Raw genomic sequence first — 22381 nt, forward strand, 5'->3', positions numbered from 1 at the left:
ACACTTGAATTGCAAATTGGTCCCTAATTAATGCCCTTCAGCGCAAAATCTGTGTTTAACCTGACTTGATGCTTAGAGCAAAACCTTTTGAGCCGAGAGGAAACTAACGTTAGTCACCAGGGTCTACTGCGTGCCATCGCCCCTTCTCGGGTGAGGCCGGTGGATCCAGAACTTACACTGGGAGTTATTCACAAATATTTACTGTGTCTGTCCTGCAGACCCAATACTAAGCGACCTCACTCACCCTGACTCTTCACCTCTGCCCGGCTCGGCCCCTGGCCTCAGATCTGGTTTGTTGCAAGGCGCCCAGTGTGGGAACCCAGACACTTAGTTCCCTCTTGTCAGTCAAACAGTCCGAGTCAGGCCCACTCTGAGCCACGCACTGTTCCCAGCACGAGGGTCACACAGCACATCTAGGTCTTCAGGGGGATGTCCCCCATCCTACCTGCAGAGGACCCCACCTCCCCCAGAGGAGAAACTGAGGCAGCGCCCCAGGAAAGCAACTCCAGGTCCCCTAGGTCCACCTCGACTCTTCCCTCAGCCCCCATTCCTCCCGGTCCCCACGACCCCCTTTCTCGGACCCCCACCCTCGCTCTCCCGGATCGCCACGCTCGGAGCCCGCGGCCCGGAACCCCACGCGCGGGCAGGTGAGGGCGGGGCCGGAGGAGACGGCGCCCCGCCCCGCCCTGCCGAGGCCCCTCGGCGCGGCCGCCACCTCCGCCTCGGCGGAACCGCGGAGCGCCGCCGAGCGGCCGGCGGGCGGGCTCTCGCTCCGCCCCCTCCCGGCCCGCCGCGCCGGCTCCCGCCTCCTTCCCTCTCCGCCCGCTCCCGCCTCCCTCCCTTTCCGCTGGCGAGGCGGCGGGAGCCGAGCCCGAGCGGACCGAGCCGCGGCCGCAGCCGGGCGGCGGGCGCAGAGGAGGCGGCGGCGGCGGGGCGGGCCGCGGCGGGCAGTCGGGCGGCGGCGGCGGCGGCGATGCGGCGGCCCCGCTGAGCCCGCCAGCTCCGGGCGCCGGGGGGCGGCCGCGCGAGGCGGCCGGGGCCGGGCGGCAGCATGCGGGGCGGCGAGGAGCTGGACGGCTTCGAGGGCGAGGCCTCGAGCACCTCCATGATCTCGGGCGCCAGCAGCCCGTACCAGCCCACCACCGAGCCGGTGAGCCAGCGCCGCGGGCTGGCCGGCCTGCGCTGCGACCCCGACTACCTGCGTGGCGCGCTCGGCTGCCTCAAGGTCGCCCAAGTGGTAGGTGCTGGGCGGGGCCCCAGGTGCCGGCGGGCGGCCTAGCCGCGCGCCTTCCCTCCCCACTCCCGCTTCGGGGGCGCAGGCCTGGCCGGCCTCCGCCGCGCACCCGCTTCCCGCGCCTCGCACCCCCTCTCCCTCGCGAGTACCCGGGCCGCCCTCCCGCCTGCCCAGGGGACCCTGCCCTCTCCAGCCCTGCCGTCTCAGGTGTGCACCAACCACCGGAACACCTGCCCCGGGGCCTAGCTGTCCACTCCCGCCTTCGCTGTCGCGAGCCTGTTTCATTATTGGGCTTGGTGGTCCGCGGAGCCCAGTGCGGGGGTGATGCTGTCCCCAGGGTACTTCTGGTCATGACACTTTGTGGCAGGTTTTCGAGCCCCCACAACCTCCACTCCTCCTGACGGTCCTTGTCTGTCTCTGCTTCCACCACCCAGGACTGTGGCTTGGTTTCCTCCCTGGCGCCTAGCAGAGTGCTGGCATATGGTAGGCGCTCAATAAATGTTTGTTGCATGGCGGCATGTAGCCTAGGTGCAGTGGGGGAGCTCAGATCTGGCCACAAAAGTCTCCAGTTTACACTGGAGAGGTTTGATTCCTCTTAAGTAACCGAGAAGACAGAACCAGCATCCCTGAATCCTCCGCTCCAGCACGGTGCTGGCATCGCCCAGTTGGTACCCAGAGTTAAATCACTCTGGGAGGGCAGCCAGTTTTGGAGGTAACAGAAACAGGGAACTTTTTGTTGGACTTGTCTATAGTAGAGCTCATTTCTCAGAATTCTTATTTTTAGTTTCCAGGGTGTTCAGGACAGGGGCCTGTCAGCTCTGCCCCTCTTTTGTGGTTTTGTGACAGGCTGCTCTGGGCAGTTGCTTAGCTCTGTTGTGGACAGGGCATGCTCCATTTCAGTCCGGATATTCCCTGTCACAGGTAGGCCTTCCTCTGAGGCCGGGCAGCAAAACTTTGTAGACTTCTCAGCCAGAGAAGCCATTTGCATCGAGCTACAGTGTATGTGCATTCTGTTTCTTCCAAGTGTTCGGCTTCTTGTGCTTAAGTGAGTACATAGATAAACATTCCTTGGGAATAATATAATATGTGGACACTCTTTAAATAAAGGTCTCAGTGTTGGTAAACTGCAGAATCATAGACTCGTTTATCTCTCTCTTGGGTGAAAGGCTTGTTCTGCTGATTGCCAAAGGGTATTTTTGAAGGGATCTAAAGAAAGACAAATGGAACAGGTTATCCCTCTCTAGAATTTTAAACTGACCTTATCTGGTAAACTGGAATGTTCTCAGAGATACATTGGTTCTGTAGTTAAGTATTGCTGTTAGCAAAGAGGATGGAGGAGTGGGGGGAGGCAGATGACTGCTTTTTAAAAGAGGCAGCTAGCCAGTGTTTTCGGACAGCACAGATAATCAGAAATAAAAAAGAGCAGGGCGTGAACTTGGACCCAGGTGGAATATAGGCCCTTATTAAGTACCTTGTTTTGTTTACTCCGTGGACTTTTGAAAGTAAATAGAATTTGCCACTCAAAGGATCTGGTAAAAGAATTGAAACCCAGTAGTTTGTATAAAGTGTTAATTATCACCTCATTGCTGGCACTTTGTCACCTAAGGCCAGAAATGGAAGCCAGTGGTATTTATCATGGCCTTTTGGTAAGGTGCTGTTTTGTTGTAGAGTTTTACTTTTCATCTGGAAGAACTTTGGGGCCCAGCCCCACAAATCTCGCCTAACTCTGCCATTTGTCTGATTTCCAGAATTTAAATGGCAAGAGGTAATGCGTGGGTGAGTGAAGGAAAGGGACCTACTTGAAGGGTATGGCAACTTGAAACAGTCTTCCGTGTACTTGGCTTCTCAGCCTTGATAAAAATCAGAGTATTTGCGGGGGTGGGGAACAAACCCCCACAAAACTCCAAGAAATTGGAGTCTACACAAGAAGTCATTAAGATATTTCTAAGATGTTACAAAGCTCAGAATCCCATCAAGAAATATGGAAAATATAAATTCTAATTCTTATATTATTAGATAATATAATTCTTATAGTAGAACTTATGTTATGGTTAACTTATGGTTTTTGAGAAAATTTTGACTTCTTTCATAAAAAAAGTGGTGATCTGTGGCAATCCTTGCTACTCCAAGTGTGGTCCATAGAAGAGCAGCATCGCCAGCGCTTGAGAGCTTGGTAGAAACACACAGAGGCTCACCTCAGGCCTTTTGATTCATAATCTGCATTTTAAAAAGAGTCCAGGTGATTCATTTGCACGTTAAAGTTCGACTTGCCTTTATATCATTGTAGTGTTAAAACCTCAGGTTTAAGTGTTAAAACACAGGTGCTAGCAATCAGTTCTCTATCAGAACCAGTAAGAGTTCACCCCAAGGCTGAGGTTTTTCTGTAAAATGAGCCTATACCTCCCTCAAAGGATTAAGAGAATGAGCTAACATGTAGAAAGTAGCACCTAGCTTATTAGGCGCTTAGTGTGTAATAAACATTAGCTATCGGTGTTGCTAATTAATATTTCCTGTCTCTAAAGAAACTCGGTGAAAATGCCACCCCCAAAATATGGTTGTATATTTGAATTAAAGATAGTTTACTTCCTAGTGATTTAAAAGTTAAATTGATGTTTTAAATGGCATATGATTTGATAGTAAAACTAATCTGCAATATTATGAAAATTAATCAGTGCATTTTCATAGATTATCTTTTGAAAATAAAACTCATACATATCTCTTTGTTGGGGAGAATGTCTCCTGTGGTTATATCAAACAATAAAAATGTACTCTTTGTGGGGAAAAAAGTTGGTTTAAACTACTGAGTTAAATTACCTTCTTCCTTATGGTGTGGATTCTGTGAGAGCTGTGTTTTTTAGCTCCCAGACATCATGTAATGAAATAGTTAATGTAGGCTTTTTGCTGTTGCCTGCTGTTTTGTTCCATCGACTTGGTTGAAAGCAGTTTTGCTCTTGGGATGGAGGACGGGAGGGCACACTCTTACATGTACCCTGATGTGAGGGTGTGGTCAGAAGGGGACAGGCCCCGGATTGGACAAGACTTACTGCATAATAATAACGACAGGCATCACTTAGTGAGTGCTTCGTCTACTGTTGTCACCCCCATTTTATGGATGAGAAAATTGAGGCACAGAGGTTGTGACTTACTCAGGTTCCATGGCCAGTGTGTGGCGGAGCTGGGATTTGAATCCAGACAGTCTGGTGTCAGGCTGAGCTCTTTGCAGCCTCCTGAACACATCATTTTGAGTTGTTCCACGTAGCGGAGCAGGAGACCTTGAGTCCAAGGACATTTCTGTGGTCTTTGGGCAGCCTGGCGACCTTTTGAGTGACTTTTACATGCTGGAGTGATGGACTTACAAGGGTTTTGATTTCTCAGTGGCCGGTGTGCTGTTCCTAGGTGTGCAGCTAGTGTGTGGTGGCCTGCTCCTCTCCCAACTGGCCTACCCACTTCCTACAGTGAGGCGATGGGCCTTCTCAACAGTGCCAAGAGTGGAATCAGCATTTCAGTTCTGAAAAGACACCCTAGGGAGCTCTTTTGCTTCAGATCACTTTCTTGAGCCCTTCCCATGCCTGATTGACCTTGGGACATTGCACTGCATTTAATTAGGACTTATAACAAGGTTGCATAATAGATATTTTAAATTCAAATTTTAGCTCCTCTGATTTCCTTGAAATCTCTTAACCTCATCATCTCTTAGCTTCCTCAGTAGTGGAATGTGCGTGATAATGACAGCATTTTAGAAATTGTAAGAATTAAAGGGTTAATGTTTGATAGGTGCCTTCTTAGGTAACTCAAAGACAAATGTGAGTATTTGCATTCAGGGTTGGGTAATATATCTTGTATTCGCTGGAAACCTTGTCAGTTTTTCATCTCAAGCCAATCAGCACAGTCCCTCATGTGTCTGCTCTCTGGGGAAGTGCTGGGGCGGGGCATGCAGATAGTGGCAGGTGAGGTAGTAGGTTTCCCTGCATTGAATTCTCAGGTCTACCTTCAAGTGCCTCCTTGTAAAACAGTCTCATTTTCCCTTAGGAAGATTGTTGTTATCTTTGGAAGTTGTCTTCCTGGTCAAGAACTTGGAATTAAATAAGTTCTAGCAGGAAAGCAAAGATAAAACCCCTCATAAGTTCTTATGATGATTAAAAATCGTAAAATTATCATCCATGACCTCAGAAAAGTGTATAGTACACACCTGTTTTACAAAACCAGACAAAGAGAGTTCAAGAAAAGAACATTACAGATCAATCATCCTCTTGAACACAGACACAAAAATCCTCAACTAGATACTAGGAAATCGAATCCAGCAATATTATGTAAAAAGAATAGTACACCACAACCAATTGTTTATCCTGGGAACAAAAGACTGGTTCAGTTTTCCAAAATCAATAGATGTAATCCACCATATTAACAGCTTAAAGAAGAAAAAACACATGGTTATGTCAATGGATGCAGAAAAAATATTTGACTAAATTTAACATTCATTCATAATAAATGCTGCCGGCACACTAGTAAGAGAAGGGAACTTCCTCAACCCCAAAAAGGGCATCTACCGAAAATCTGCAGCTAACATACTTGGTGGTGAAAGAATGGATGCTCTCCTCCTAAGGTGGGGAACAAGGCAATGACGTCTACTCTCACCGCTGATATTCAGCATCCTACTGGAAGTGCTGGCAAGTGCAAGGAAAATAAAGGCATACGGATTGGAAAGAAAGAACAGCTGTCCCTATTTGCAGATGGCATGATTGTCTACATAGACAATCTCGTGGGAATCTATAAAAAAGCTCCTAGGACTAATAAGTGAGTTAGCAAGGTTGCAGGATACAAAATCAACACAAAAAAATCAATTGTATTTCTATATCCTAGCAATAAATCATCAGAAACTGAAATTAAAAAAAATAAACCCATATCGGTTACAATAGCTCTGAAAAGAATGAAATACGTAAGTCTATATCTAACAAAACATGTACAACAGGATCTGCACACTGAAAACTACAAAACACCAAAGAAGGAAATCAAAGACCACCTAAATAAGTGGACATACTATGTTCAGGGATTGGAAGACTCAATACGGTTATTAAAATATCAGTTGTCCACAATTTGATCTGTAGGTTGAACATAATCCCAAAATCCAAGCAAGATTTTTTTAGTTAGAGACAAGCTGATTCTAAAATTTATATGGAAAGTAAGTTATCCAGGCAAAGGGATGGTGAAGGATGGTGAAAAGTGTTCGGGGCAGAGGGAGCAGTGTAACGTGAAGTCACCTTTGTTTAGGGGTGTGTGTGTATGTGTTGGGGGTAGGATAGGGACAGGTTCTGAGAGTATGGACTTTACGGCTCTTGTCACCGTGAGACTTTTGGCCAGGTGCTTGTTCACTTCTGGCCACAAGCAGGTCTCCTCACTTCTAAATTGGGGCAGATGAGAGTACTGCCTGCATTGATGAGCCTTCCATACAAAGTCCTTAGCCGAGTGTCTCACATACAGTCATACCAACCTCTTGGTGCTATAGAATATCTCTGCAATGATACAGACTGGGGAACTGGGTGGCCGAGGGCCAGGGTAGAAAGGAGACATTTTTCACTGTATGACTTTTTGAATTGTATGCCACATGCAAATATCTTCTATTTAAAAAATTACTAAAACATTAGCTGTTATTAGCTCCACCTTAGTACAGATTAGCCTTAAAACTAATATACTGACCATAGTTTTTAACCTTTTATTACTTTCTTTACTTTGTATTTTGGAGGCCCTTGGGGAAAATGATTTAGATAATACAGACCTCTTGAAGAAATTTGAAGCTTAAAATTTTTTCCATACATTTTCCGTAAAAAAACAAGCATTCCGCACAATAGCAGGTGTTTAATTTATTTGTTGATACTAATGGCAAAATTTCTTCTGTTTGAAAGGAATTTACCCTCATTTTATTAGTTAAAACATTGTATGGGGATGTAATGTACTATAGAATGGTGACTATAGTTAATAATACTGTATTGCATATTTGAAAGTTGCTAAGAGAGTAGATCTTAAAAAGTCTCATCACAAGAAAAAAATTTTATAACTACATATGGTGACAGATGTTAACTAGACTTATTGTGGTGATCATTCACAATATATACAATTATCGGATCATTATGTTGTACACCTGAAACTAATATCATGTTATGTCAATTATACCTCAATAAAAAAACATTGCAACATTAAAGGAAATTAGGGAAAAAATCTTAGTATGACGGACTCAAATGAAAAGATCTTTGGAATTTGTCCCTTCTAAAGGCTGCATAAGATCATGGTTTCCAATTTTTTGCTGTTAGGAGGAATGCTTCAGTAAGTGTCCTTCAGTCTTTTTTTTTTTTTAATTTTATTTATTTTCCCCCAAAGCCCCAGTAGATAGTTGTATGTCATAGCTGCACATCCTAGTTGCTGTATGTGGGACGCGGCCTCAGCATGGCAGGAGAAGCGGTGCGTTGGTGTGCGCCCGGGATCTGAACCCGGGCCGCCAGCAGCGGAGCGCGCACTTAACTGCTAAGCCACGGGGCCGGCCCCTTCAGTCTTCTTTTGAATTGTTATTGTGTTTTTGTTAAATTTTAGGGAGTGCTTTTACTAGATTAAAGGGCAATATCATTAAATTTCTGACCATTTAAAAAATTGTGGACTTGGTCAGCATTTCTCCCTACAACATACCTGAATGTCGCAGTTTATCCCAAGTCTCCAGTGTGCTAACCCACAAGTACTTACCAATGGGGAACCGTGAGCTTAGTAAGTCCTTCTGGCTCCTCCTTGGTCACAGGGCCAAATTAATTCTTTCTTGACAGCCCTGGAGGACCTTAGTTCTTAATTAGAATGTGGTAAGAGCCTTTCTCAGGTCATGGCACTTCAGAGGATGCTTAGAGGAGGTGAGACAGGAGTGTATGTGCCCTGCCAAATCCATGACGCTTCTCCCTCCTGGTAGAATGGATGCCTACCTGGGTGCTCCAGAGAGGCATATTTCCAGCCTAGAGGTAGGGAGTTCTTCATATAACTAATCCACCCCCATTAAGGGCTGAGGTCTGTACGGCAGCCAAGGCTGATTATTTTCCACGATGGTCCTGTTAGCTCCCTGAGTAGTTGAAATAACCTGGAAATACCAGCATTCTGACCTTCAACCCACAGCTGCTATCACTGCCTCTTTATCCTTATTCCTGGAAGTAGCCTCAAATCCTTTTGTAGGATGATGTCAGATTTCTTTGGAAAATCAAGTTGTTTGTTAGAGAATAGAGCAGAAGTCAAAGGCCTGTGACTGTGATCACAGATCCTAAATTTTCCCAGACAGTCCTAATTTCCTGTGCTGTCTCATCAGACCATGTATAAATACATTCTAAATTTTTTTTGTGTGTGTGAGGAAGATCAGCCCTGTGCTAACATCTGCCAATCCTCCTCTTTTTTGCTGAGGAAGACTGGCCCTGGGTCAACCTCCGTGCCCATCTTACTCCACTTTATATGGGGGCCCGCCACAGCGTGGCTTGCCAAGCGGTGCGTTGGTGCGCACCCAGGATCTGAACCGGCGAACCTCGGGCCGCTGCAGCGGAGTGCACACACTTAACTGCTTGCGCCACCAGGCCGGCCCCCAATACATTCTAAATTTTAAGAGATTATTTTACTTTAAATTATGAAATATTCCAAGCATTGAAATTCTAGCGATTCATATGACAAGTACTCATGTACTGATAATGTGTCCTGATATTTTTGTTTGGAAAATAAGATTATCCTGGGGGATAGGCTGTGTGTCCAAGAGAGGTAAAAAGCAGAGTGAGATGAGCTGGGATTTAGGTTCATTTGTAAGGTGGGACATCAGAGGGCCCAGAGGGAGGAAGGATAGTCTAGAAGAAGTAGAGAACAAGAGAGCAAGGCACTCCTGGCCAAGGGGATGGCCTCAGCATCTCGTGTGGTGGCGAAGAGCCAAGTTAAACTTTCAAAGGCTCAGTTCAGAGTGGTCCAGGGCTGGGAGCAGGCTTGCAGCTGGCTGAAGAGGGGACAGATGCATGGAAGGGTACAGAATTCAGAAAGCAACACCTCCTTCGGGAGAAGATCTTGCTTTTTTAGTGTTTGGAAACTATCTTATTTTTAAGCAGTTTAACTTCTTGATGGGAAGGATTTTTGTGTGATTTTGTGTGAAAAATCCTCATCTAAGCACCTCTCGTGTGTGGCCTTGTCTCATCCCATAATAAAATGGTGGGGGTCTGTCACTAGTTTTCAGAATGGGGTCCCCTGGGAACCCTAGAGTTTATTAATGTAGAAATGGAGGATTGAGAGTCAGACTGAGGGGCTAGGTACTAATTATATTTCAAAAAGTCTAATGTAACTGCCTTAAACAGAATAAGGCCAATTTCTTTTTTGACTATAATTTTATGGTACTGATTATTTCATGTTGATCAGAAGCTTCTATTAACATTTTGAATAACATATTCCTGCCTCAGAGTCTTTGCATTTGAGGTTTATTCTTCCATCCTCTGCCCTGCCCTCACTTCCCCAAAATGCCCACTTGGCTCTGTTCTTCAGACCTACTGTTGTCTGTTCTGCTCAGAGACCTTCCCTGACCACCCTCTCTGAAGTACAACACTCCCCCATCCCCACTCTTTATCTCCCTCACCCCGCTGTACTTTTCCTCATGGCATTTACTGCCAGACTACAGTATCAGCTCCACGAGAGCTGAGGTGCTGTGTGTGAAGTTCCCTGCTGTATCGGCAGCCAGTAAGGCGCTGAGTAAACAGTTTAATATACAAATCTGTTTAATAAAAGAAAGAAAAAAATAATGGATTATTACTTAACACAGTTTGTAAGGTCAAATTCTTTAAAAACATGGGATCCATAAGGGAAAGATAATATATATTTATATATTTATAAATAAATAAACTTCTGGACTCTGTTCTAAGTGGAAAATATTGGGGAGAAAGTATGGAAATAAAACGCCATTGTAATTATTTATTTATTTATTTTTTACTGAGTTTTAAAAAAAGTGTGTGTATTGCTGCTAGGAAACAGAAGCTTTTGCTTAGGAGACAGATTTTTGTAAAAAGGGGGGAGGGGGAACCATAAGAGGCTTTGCCAAGCTTTTTGCTTAGAAAAGTGTAAAATGAAAACCAGGGATTCTGTAATTATTATTGACGTCTGCTTCCTGATTAACATGTTGGGAGAGAGGGTCACGCAGGAACTGCCAAGGCACTATTTTGAGAACCCTTAGAGCAGACACTTAATGTGTAAAGAATAAGTGGCAACTGGGATTGAGGCTGAGGGTCCTAGTGGTTGTTTTTATAAAGCTCTCTGATTAAAATAAAAGAAGAGCAGTTCTGTGGGGCCTGAGAAGTGAGGCCTTGATCTTCTGGAGGCCGGGGAGGGCTGTGGGAAATACTGTAATCCAGAATTACGTCTCTGAACATTTCAAATGCCTGGTTAAACTTGGGAATTAAATGGGTTAATAAAAGCTTAAAATGTTCAGAGTTTAATCGAATGTGGATAGTTTTGGATGATTTCTTTCTTGCCACTACGATTTGAGGACTGACGCAGTGGAAGCCTTCATTTTTGTGGTTTCCCGTTTATTCCAGCACAGCTATGAAAAACAGTTTAAGGCTAAAAGATTTTTGTGCCAATGGAAAAAAAAAAAAAAAAAAACGCCCCAGGAACAATGGCTCTTCCAGCGGTAGCTCCTGCTTTAGCTTGTCTACTTTCTCGACCATTTCTGGTCCAAACCCTCTACATGTGTATAATTTGAGGTTGAGTTGGCTAAATAACTTTAGAGTTAAATCAAGATCAGTAGCTAGATACTGGTAAAAGTTCTAAGATATTCTTGCCCTTTAAAAAAAATCTTATATATGTTTGAATGCCTGGGCTGGGCCAGGTACTGTTAGATGTACATAAATAGGACAGAAGTCCCAGCCTCCAAGGGGCACACAGTCCACTCGCAGGTGAGGGTTTGGTATGGGGCAGAGAAAGTACACAACCCGTTCTCTAATAGAGGCCGGGGACAATGGGCTTGGCAAGGAAGCCAAGCTGTGGGAAATGGGCACATTCACATGTTGAGTGCTGAACAGCCAGTGCCTGGCCTAGGTGTGGTGTGTCCTGTGGAGAAAGAATATACCAGGTGCTGGGAGTTGAGGGCAAGCCCAGGAGAGGAGGAGTAAGGTGAACCAGGTGTGGTTCACCAGGCAAAGATATGGAAGGGGGAGGGCATGGGGAGGAATGAGGAGCCAGATTGGAAAGGGCCTGGTTTGTTAGGCTAAGGAATTTGCATTTTCTGAAAGAGATGGGGAGCAGTTAGAGGTATGGCTATTGAGCCCCTGAGATGAGATTAGTACAGATTGAGATGTTCATAAGTATAAAATACGTGCTAGATTTCAAAGTCGTAATAGAAAAAAAAAGTAAAATATCAATAATTTTTTGTGTTGATTACGTGTTGACATGATAGTAAATAAATAAAATATACTATTAAAATTAATTCCACCTATTTTTGCTTTTAAAAATATGGCTATTAGAAAGTTTAAAATTACATGTGTGGCTCACATATTTTGTTGCATGTCTCTGGGTTAGAGAGTGCGAGGAATAGCTTTGAGAAGGATGAGATGACAGCAGCAAGGCCTCGTAACAGACTTCGAGTAATTCAGGTGAGAAACGAAGACCTAGCTGGTCTTTTGGCAGTGGGGGTGGAAAGGACATGACAAATGGGAGTTAAGAGGTGGCAATCATGTTTTAGTATATTCCTTGTTTTTATTTTATGTGACATTAAATTAACTTCCCAATCAAAAAAAATACTGAAGCTAATAGTGCGCATGTGCCAGACTAAGTGTTTTACATGTGTTATCTCATTTATGCTCACAGCAATCCTCTGAGGCAGGTACTTCACAAGTGAGGAAACAGGCTTATTCAGATCAATAACTTACTCAGGGTTCCCACAGCTGGTCCTTGAGGAGCTGTGCAGCCTACCTTCAGAGACCACACCTGGAACCCCCATGTGTGTCTCTTTCTGGAGGCTTCAGGCAGATTATGAGCATTGTTCCAACATCACTTGTCTCTCCCATCCTACAAGGACTTAGTACATTTCTATTTCCCCTCTCCTGCTGGTGCCATTCCTGGTGGGTCTGCCAGCCTTGAGAGCCCTTCTGGTTCCCAGTTCTTGCACATTACATGGGTCACATGTGTCAGAATTGGGGAGGTGATGGTTTCATTATAAAGGGAGGCCCCTCAGCCCTTCTCTTCTAGCTCCTTGGATTATCAATGAAATTTAAGAATTGCTGAGATGAGAGCCAATGAAAGTCATGAGGAAGTTGGAGACAGTGTTAGCTGGTAGAGAAGGGGTTGAGAGGTAAAAGTTGAAACTTAGTTACCCTGCTGTTTGCTGGAGCCAGCAGACTTCAAAGTATTTGGGGTAGGAAGAGTTATTGACCTCCTGAACCTTTTTTCCCTTCTTAGAGAAGCTGATACAAAATATCGGCACCCTTTTGGACTTTAACTTGTTTGTGGGCACTAAAGGATAATTTTTAAAAGATAAAATCATGGCTCTCATACAAATATAAAAGATTTTATTAATTAATGAGGGCATTAGTGGGATGTTACAACTTGTTCAAAGGAAGATTCAAAGAGTAGATACATACACACATACAAAAACACACACACACTAATAAATGAATTTCAAGTAGATGCAACTCTGGCTTTGAGTCGAGTCCACTGTCTCTCTACCGGACCATTCATTTGCCTGTCTGCAGACAAAAATTATTTGCATTACTGTTAGTTATGTACAACTTAACAGAGTTGCAAAATATCTCAAAGACAATGAAAGGTGTAAATCTTATACGATCAGATAACTTGGAAAGTTATGTTCTAACAAGTCCTCTTCTTCCATTGAAGATATTTAATGATCTTTTTGGTCCATTTCAAAATCTTTCACAATTTATCCTGAGATGGGAAATATATGGGGAGGGGCCTGAATGGGCTGGATTTTTATCCAACTGGTGCATGTTACAACATCCTGGTTTCATTTATCCCTTTCTCTCCGTTTCCTCTGTTTCTCCAGCCTGACAGGTGATCCTTGCACTGTTGGGTTGCTGGAGGAGCATCCTTTATGGCCTCCTGCACCACACTCTAGATTTCCCTGTTGTTGTTTTTCTTGTTTTTCCCTGGTCACTTTTCTTCACAAAAATAGATCTTTTTTTTTTTAAATAATTTTATTTATTTATTTATTTTTCCCCCCAAAGCCCCAGTAGATAGTTGTATGTCATAGCTGCACATCCTTCTACTTGCTGTACGTGGGACGCGGCCTCAGCATGGCTGGAGAAGCAGTGTGTCGGTGCGCACCCGAGATCCGAACCCGGGCCGCCAGCAGCGGAGCGCGCACACTTAACTGCTAAGCCACGGGGCTGGCCCTTCACGAAAATAGATCTTGATCACCTACACTTAGGACCATGCTCTTTAGGCCTCAGCCTGGCTGTTAGGGTCCTGAGTCAGGCCAGAGTGGTAAGGAGTACAGGTACGAGGATTGCCTGCTGCCCACAAGGTTGGTGTGGGGTTGAATGGAAAGTGCCTAGCACAGAGCCTGGCCATGAAAGCACTTGGTGAATGCCAGCTCTTATCCTTAATGTCGATGGGTCCCACCTCATATAGCCAGGTTCTGGTCCAGTTACTCCCATTCATATTCTCTCCATATAAATCTGCCCCCTCAACCTGGCTGAAAGCTCCTTGTTCCCACAGTAACATGTTGCTGCTGCAAGGCTGCTCCAGCCCTTTGCCCAGCCAGAAGATACCCCAGGTGTCAGTGGGCCGGGGTGAGGCAGGGTCCTCTTTCCCTTTTCCCTACCCTCTTCCTACTGGCCCTGCCATGCCCATCCTCTTGGGTTTTTCTTTGTTCTGATTGATGTCCTGTGTCCTGTGATGTCCTACTATGGAACACTAGCTTCATTATAAACTGGCTTGCATTACATATGTATGGCCCTCGCTCTCTGGCTTTCTGAACAGATTTGGATATACTTATAGTCTATTGTAGTAAGTTTATAAGCACCTGCAAGGCAGAGACCCAGTTTTCTCCTGTTTAGTGTTCATAGTATGAATACTTGGCTGCTTGGTAAACACTTACCAACTCATCCAAGTTCAGTTGGATGTATTAGTGAGTTTGGGACAAGTTCCAAATCCAGGAAGAAAAGAAAAACAGCCAATTGATGTTGAAGGTGTGTCTTAGTCTGCCATAACAAAATATTGTAGATCGGGTGGCTTAAACAACAGAAATTTATTTCTCACAGTTCTGGAGGCTGGTCTAAGATCAAGGTGCCTGCAAGGTAGGTTTCACTCTGAGGCCTCTTCTCCTGGCTTTTAGGTGACTGTCCTCTTGCTATGTGCTGACATGGCCTCTTCTTTGTGCATGCATAGAGAGAGAGAGAAAGATCTCTCCCTCTTCCTCTTCTTATAAGGGCACTAATCCCATGAGGGCTCCATCCTCATGACTTTATCTGACCCTAATTACCTACCCAGGGCCCCATCTCCAAATACTGTCACATTGGAAGTTAGGGCTTCAACATATGAACTTGAAGGGGGATACAATTCAGTCCATAGCAAGGTGAGAGCATGGTATAAATCAATACTGGAGGTTCAAAATGGCTCCAAACATCATGAAACTCAGAATTTTAGCCTAGAAGGAACCTTGAAGCCATCCCTTTGTGCCCCTCCTTTGTTATACGGGTGAGGACTCTGACCCCTAGAGAAGTTGTGACTTACCTATGGCTGTCCAGTTGGTTGGTGGTCCCGGAACCTGAGCCTCAGGCTGGCGTGACTCGCTGCTGCTCTAGGGGTGATAGTTTGATTCCTTTCTGTGAAGCCAGATGTGGGATACCTCTGTGAATTCTGATAATCTTTCTTATCCTTTATATGATTATGAGAGACGGATGCATGGTAAATACCCTCAGGTGTTTTCTAGGATGGTAGGTGTGGGAAGGTATACATGACAAATCAAGTCTTTGCTTGTGATGTTCTGTTTAAAGTGCAGGTATTTAACCAGCCTGGGCAAATTGCCCACTGAATGTACTAGGACGGGCAGCTGACTTGGGAGCCCCCAAATTTGGATTGTAACAAAACCCTGATGTTGGTAGATATAAAATTTACTCTTAGTTCCTTAATTTCTCTGATAACAAATTGACATCAGGATAATTTGCCAGCAAATTGGTCTATATTCTTTTAGAGTATGGTTTTGGAGCTGAAACTGGGAAACCAGACCAGCACTGGTGACAGGTGAGTCCATCCACATGGCTCTCTGCATGGTGCTGAAATGTGTGATGGTGGTAGAGGTGTGATGAGGGTGTTACTGGCACTGTGGTGCTCAAAGGTGGTTTTGGTGAGGTAGTTGGGGAGATGCTGCACACGCCTCACCATCACTAGACGCTTTGGAAAAGCTTCAGCTATTGGTCTGGGACTTTAGCGGCCCAGGGGCTACCACACTAGTTAGATGAGCGAAGCCCACAAAAAATGCCTAATTGCCAGGTTGAGGGAAGCCTGGGGGAGCCCAGCAGGGCCAGTAGTTTGTGGAGCCTCTGCTCTGTGTCTAGCTCCATGGAGTTCTGTAGGAGACCTGCAGTTCTTTTTTTTTTTAATGGACTATAAAATCTTCCATTGTGTCTCAGACTAGATCAGTACAAATGAAAACAAAGTTAAAAAAAATTTTTTTAATTCTACCTGTTTATGACAATAAAATTCTTTATACTTGACACACAGATCATCAAGACCTGACATATACAGGATTTAGCCAGATTGGTTCAGCAATATTATTGTCATAGAGGAACAAAGAAAATCCTCGACATCCTGGTCTAAGTCTCTATTGTTCAAGGCCACTTTGTACAGTTGGGCAGGTTGTGCATTGCACAATAAGTCTAGCTGAGATGGTGAGGGAGGCTGAGATCCAGCCTGCATGCTCTGCTTGCCAAGGCACATGCCCTGGCACTGGGCAGCGTCCACCCAATTCATCAGGCTTCAGAAGGGTTGCCTATTCCCAATTCATCAGCCCAGAGCGGGTGCCATTTTTAATTTGCTAACTTCTTGCCAAACCAGGCTTCTACCCAGATTGGGATCTGTTTCTAACCGGCACAAAGGTGCTGTATGGAGCTACTTATGTCTTGATTATTTAATTGGAAAACTTATTTTAGAGACATGGCTTAGCTGTGATATTAGGCTAGATAGGAGAGTGTATTTTTAAATAAGATCAACTAAAGCAAAAATATAAACTTTAATTTTCCAGATATAGTATTTTAAACAGATTTATTTTGAATTAATATGCATGTTCAGGGCCTTCCCTCATTTTTTGTGGTCCTCTGTGAGGTATGTAGATGATGGTATGTTCACTTTTGCAAGACTGAATGAATGAATACAGATAAAAAGGTAACTTGCTGGCTTTCGACAAGAGCTCCCATGTTGTTGAAGTTAAAAACTTTCAGTCCCGCTCAGAACCTAAATTATCATTAGAACATCTGTCAAACAGTTGATGATATGTGACGGGTAGTAGAGGTTGGCGCAGATATCCTGGTACAGCTTCCCCTCTGGGAGTTCCTGTAGGTGTGTGCACAGAGGGGCCTTGCTGACTGGGTGGGCTACTCTCAGGGCCCAGCCCATCTCTGCAGTGTTGGTCAGCTCTGAGTTGCCAGGAATAGACACAGGGGTTCCTTTGGGTTTACTGCAGGACCAGGTAAACTAGGCCTTGGAGGGGAGCCTGGGTGGGCCAAGCAGCCAGGCCTCGTGAATCTTGGGGGTTTTACTTGAGTCAGTACTTCAGTCAATGGGACTTAGCTTTTCTTTGTAGTGCCTAGTCAAGGGCAGCTTGTGGCTCGTGGGTCACAAAGGGCTCATGTCCTCCCCTCGTAGACTGGACTGTGACCTAATCACATCTGAAAGAGGACTGGACTCTGCCCAGCTCCGTACTGGCCCCGTTCTAGACTGAGGCCAGCCACGTGCTTCATCCTCTGCTAGCTGGGCCTGCTTGTGGATGGGATCTGTCCATCGGGCTTATCGGCCAGGGGCTTCTGAGCACTGACTACCTTGGTCTGAGAACTTGGGGGCAAAACTGGCTGGTGGGGCCCAGGGGCCATGGCCCTACTGTGGGGGTAGCATATGGCACTGTCTGTCTCAGATAGCCTAGGACTGGCTGCCGTCAACCTGAAAGATTCCCAGGAGCAAGTCTGCTTAAAGGCCTGAGTGGAGGTTGAAAACCATGGTGAAGGAAAGTAGTTTTCCTAATAAAATGTGAACCTTCTGCTTGGTTGCTTCCAAGAAGAGAAAACTGGCTGAGGAAAATATTGTTTTAAAGCAAGTAGACTGCAAGGAGGAGTATGTAAAAAACATCGCTGCCTAACTTGTTTGCAGTGGGAAACACAATCTCTTGCAGTGGGAAACACAATCTCTTGCTGTAAGGAATGCCATATTAAGAGGCCCTATGGAACAAACCACATTTCGCTGTTACGTAGCTGCAAAAAAGTGTAGGACAGCACTCAGACTCTGCAGTGTGTACGCTTAGGTATTTTCTGTTAATGATAGCATAACCCAAAAAGCAACTCCTAGAGGTCAGAGGAATCATGCAAGAATGCCTAGGCAAAGTTGCAGGCGTTGCGTTTTATGATAGGGATATATTTATACATATTATAAATATATTCTGATAGGTGATTTAGAATGTTCATCCCAGGTCTGTCTGCTCTCTCTAACACTGACTTGCTGACTGCCGTTGAATTTCAGAGACCGTCTGATTGGCCTGATGACCACTGACTCTATTTGGGTGGAGCTTTCCCAGCCAGGCCGAATTAGAGGTGCCTGGCCAGCAGTGGGTTGGCTGCCCTTGGGTTAGGTGTCCCATCCCCTTATGCACTCAGGGTCCTGAGCATGACCCCCCTGTGCAAGGAACAGCCTGGGGTCACTTCCCTTAGGGGTGGAGAAGGCAGGGGAGAGGCGAGGGATGGAATAGTTAGCTCTAGGAGGCATCAGTGAGCATACCGATCTTTTCCATGAAACACCTGTTACTCTCCATCACAAGCCTTTGCTTCAGCTCCACCCTTCCCTTCACACCTCTTCCAGATTTCCTGGTCTCCCCCTAGGTCCACTGCTCTGCCTTTGTTTCATGTCAGGAGCCATTCTTCCTCTTCATCACTCACAGGCTTCCTTCTACCCAAATACCTTTGCCACTTGCCTCTTCCTTCCCCCCTCTTTATTTAGAGACACCAGAGAAGTTACCGCTTCTCTTGAGAAGCTTTCCATGTCTCTATTCTTCTTTCTCCAGCCACACGTCTGGTAAAGTGTCTTTTGGGAATCTGGTACTGTATGAGCCTTACGAAGCTCCTTTATGTCAAGAAGTGCATGGTGTAAGTCATACACAAATTAATGTGTAATATAAATATCACATTTTTAACTTGAATGCTATTTTCCACAGTGGAAAAAACTTATTTTCTGATTATAAAAGTATTTGTGTCTGTTGTTTAAGAAAAATTAGACTACTATAGGAAAATGAAGAAGAAAGTAAAAATCACTAGTATTCTCATAAGCTAGAGAGGACTTCCATTAACAGTTTAATTATGTATTGTTTTAGACTCCTGTGTGAGCATACTTATAAAAATGGGACATTATACATACTGTTGTATAACTTGCTTTTGGGCGTGGTGTGGAGTGTTTTTTTTTTTGAGCTGTAAATATAGACTTACATTACTGATTTTAAGAACTTTTTATGGAAGTACAGGATACATAGAGAAAAGTGCACAAATCCTAAGTACACAGCTAACGTCTGAACGTTATGCTCATTATGTGTTAGACTCTCTGGTTGGCCTCGTCCAGTACTCTGTCTTCCTTTATTTTGGTTGCCTTTTGGAAATTGATCTGTTTCTTTCCTTAGATTATTTTTGTTGTTTCATGACTGAGTGGCAAAATTGAAGGCGTTTTTCCCCTATATTTTGAATCTGGAAGAAACAACATTTAAAAGCTAATTTAGAATTTGTCATATCATAGTTTTAAACTAAACCACCAACAAAAACATCTAATAAGGGAGTGTACACCATTTTCATTCTGAGAGCATAAAAAAACTGGCAGAAGTTTGAGCTGTAGAGGTTTGGGCACATGCCAAGGATGTTGGTGGTCTCCATATGTTCTATTTTTTAAATTAAAATGCAGTAATACTGACTTTTTTGGGTGTACAGTTCTAGAAGTTTTAACACATATGTACATTCCTGTAACCACTACCACAATTAGGATACAGAACAGCTTCATCAACCCACAAGACTTCCTCATTCTCCTTTGTAGTCCCACCCAACCCCTGACAACCACTGATCTGTTCCCCATGGCTATAGTTTTCTCTTTTCCAGAATGTCATATAAATGGAATCATAGAGTGTGTAACCTTTTGAGACTGCCTTTCACTCCGTGTAATGCCTTTGAGATTCATTCATGTTGTGTTTTATCAATAGTTTATTCCTTTTTAAGGCTGAGTAGTTTTCCATCGTAGGTATGTACCACAATTTCTTTATTCATTTACCCCTTGAAGGACGTTTGGGTTGTTTACAATTTTTGGTGATAGTGAATGGAGGTGCAATAAATGTTCGTATACAGTTTTTGTGTGAGCATAAGTTTTTATTTCACTGGGGTCAATACCTAGGAGTAGAATTGCTGGATCATATGGTAAGTGTATGTTTAACTATATAAGAAACTGCTAAACAATCTTCCAGAGTGGCTGTACCATTTTGCTTTCTCACTAGCAGTTTATGAGAGTTACAGTTGCTCTGCATCCTGGTCAGCACTTGGTATTGTCTTTTTTGTGTGTGTGTGGGAGGAAGATTAGCCCTGAGCTAACATCTGTTGCCAATCCTCCTCTTTTTGCTGAGGAAGATTGGCCCTGGGCTAACATCTGTGCCTGTCTTCCTCTACTTTACATGGGACGCCGCCACAGCATGGCTTGACAAGCGGTGCATTGGTCCATGCTGGGGATCAGAACCTGTGAGCTCTGGGCCGCCGAAGCGGAGCATGTGAGCTTAACCACTATGCCACTGGGCTGGCTCCCCTTTTTTTTCTTTTCTTTTAGCTGATGTAATAGGGGGGTAGTGGCATCTCATAGTGGTTTCAATTTCCATTTCTCTAAATGGCTAATGATGTCAAGCATTTTGTGCTTATTTGCCATCCATATATTCTCCTTGGTGAGGAATCTGTTCAAGTCTTTTGGCCATTTTTTATTGGACAGTTTGTTTTCTTATTGTTGAATTTTGAGAATTCTTTTTTTTTTTTTTAACAACTTTATTTATTTATTTATTTTGTTTTTGTTTTTGTGAGGAAGATCAGCCCTCAGCTAACATCCATGCCAATCCTCCTCTTTTTGCTGAGGAAGACCGGCTCTGAGCTAACATCTATCACCAATCCTCCTCCTTTTTTTTCCCCAAAGCCCCAGTAGATAGTTGTATGTCATAGCTGCACATCCTCCTAGTTGCTGTATGTGGGACGCGGCCTCAGCATGGCTGGAGAAGCGGTGCGTTGGTGCACTCCCGGGATCCAAACCCAGGCCGCCGGTAGCAGAGCGCGCATACCCAACTGCCAAGCCACGGGACCCGCCCCTTGAGAATTCTTTATATACTTTGGATATAAGACCTTTGTCAGATACATGACTTGCAAATATTTTAACTCAATATGTGCCTTGTCTTTTTCTCTTAACAATGTCTTTTACAGAACAAGTTTTTAGTTTTGATGAAATTCAGTTTATCAAGTTTTTCCTCATGGATTGTGCTTTTGGTATCATATCTAAGAACTAACTTCAGGTCATGAAGATTTTTTCCCATGTTTTCTTCTAAGAATTAAAGTTTCATGATTTACATTTAGATCTATGATCCCTTTTGAGTTAATTTTTATACAAGGTGAAAACTTTAGGTTGAGGTTCATATGTTTGCCTAATGATGTCTAGTTGTTCCAACACTATTTGTTGAAAAGACTATCCTTTTTCCATTGAATTGCCTTTCCACCTTCATCCAAAATCAGCTGGCCTTGTTTGTGTATATCTGTTTCTGGGCTCTTGATTCTGTCCCATTGATCTATGTGTCCCTCTTTTCATTAATATTACCCTGTCTTGGTTACTGTAGCTTTATAGGAATTCTTAAATCAAGTAGTGTGAATCCTCCAACTTAGTTCTTTTTCAAAATTGTTTTAACCATTTTAGTTTCTTTGACTTTCCATATAAATTTTAGAATCAGTTTGTCTCTGTCTATAAAAAATCTTGCTGCCAGCAAACTAGTAAGAGAAGGGAACTTCCTCAACCCAAAAAAGGGCATCTACCAAAAATCTACAGCTAACATACTTAGTGGTGAAAGAATGAATGCTCTCTGCCTAAGGTGGGGAACAAGGCAATGACGTCTACTCTCACCGCTGATATTCAGCATCCTACTGGAAGTGCTGGCGAGTGCAAGGAAAATAAAGAGAAGGCATACGGATTGGAAAGAAAGAACAGCTGTTCCTATTTGCAGATGGCATGATTGTCTTTGTAGACAATCCCATAGAATTTTTTTTTTGGTAGTAGCCATCCTAATGGGTGTGAGGTGATATCTCCTTGTGGTTTTGACTTACATTTCCTTAATGATTAGTGACGTTGAGCATCTTTTCATGTGCTTGTTGACCATTTGTATATCTTTGGAGAAATATGTCAATTCAAGTCCTTTGCCCGTTATTTAATCTGGTTGTTTGTTTTTTTGTTGTTAGTTGTAAGAGTTCTTTATATATTCTGGATATTAACTCCTTATCAGATATATGATTTGCAAATATTTTCTCTCCTTCCATAGGTTGTCTTTTCATTCTGTTGATTGTATCTTTCGATGTACAGAAGTTTTAAATTTTTGTGTAGTTCAATTTATCTATTTTTACTTTTGTTTCCTGTGCTTTTGGTATCATATCAAGAAATCACTGCCAAATCCAGGGTCATGAAGCTTTCCCCCGGTGTTTTCTTCTAAGAGTTTTATTGTCTTAAGCCTTAAGTTTAGGTCTTTGATCCATCAGTACTTCTATTCTTGCTGATTTTCTGTCTACTAGTTCTATCAGTTATGGAGAAAGGAGTGTTGAATTCTCTAACTACATTTGTCCATTTCTTCTTTCAGTTTCATCAGCCTTTGCTTCATACATTGTAAGACTCTGATTAATTGTATACTCATTTAGG

General features: G+C 43.9%; 1 protein-coding gene across 1 annotated transcript in view; it reads left to right on the forward strand.

The window, feature by feature from the left end:
* Positions 1–943: 943 nt before the first annotated feature.
* Positions 944–22381, forward strand: part of CMTM4 (CKLF like MARVEL transmembrane domain containing 4) — a 56791-nt gene continuing 35353 nt past the window's right edge. Inside the window, exon 1 of the mRNA XM_004431684.3 lies at positions 944–1237. Within this exon, the coding sequence (XP_004431741.1) occupies positions 1052–1237 (186 nt within the window). The 5' untranslated portion in view covers positions 944–1051. The remainder of the gene's footprint in view (positions 1238–22381) is intronic.

This window comes from Ceratotherium simum, chromosome 30 (genome assembly GCF_057802395.1).
Source record: "Ceratotherium simum simum isolate JZ-2026a chromosome 30, ASM5780239v1, whole genome shotgun sequence".
In the NCBI taxonomy this organism is placed as follows: Eukaryota; Metazoa; Chordata; class Mammalia; order Perissodactyla; family Rhinocerotidae; genus Ceratotherium; species Ceratotherium simum.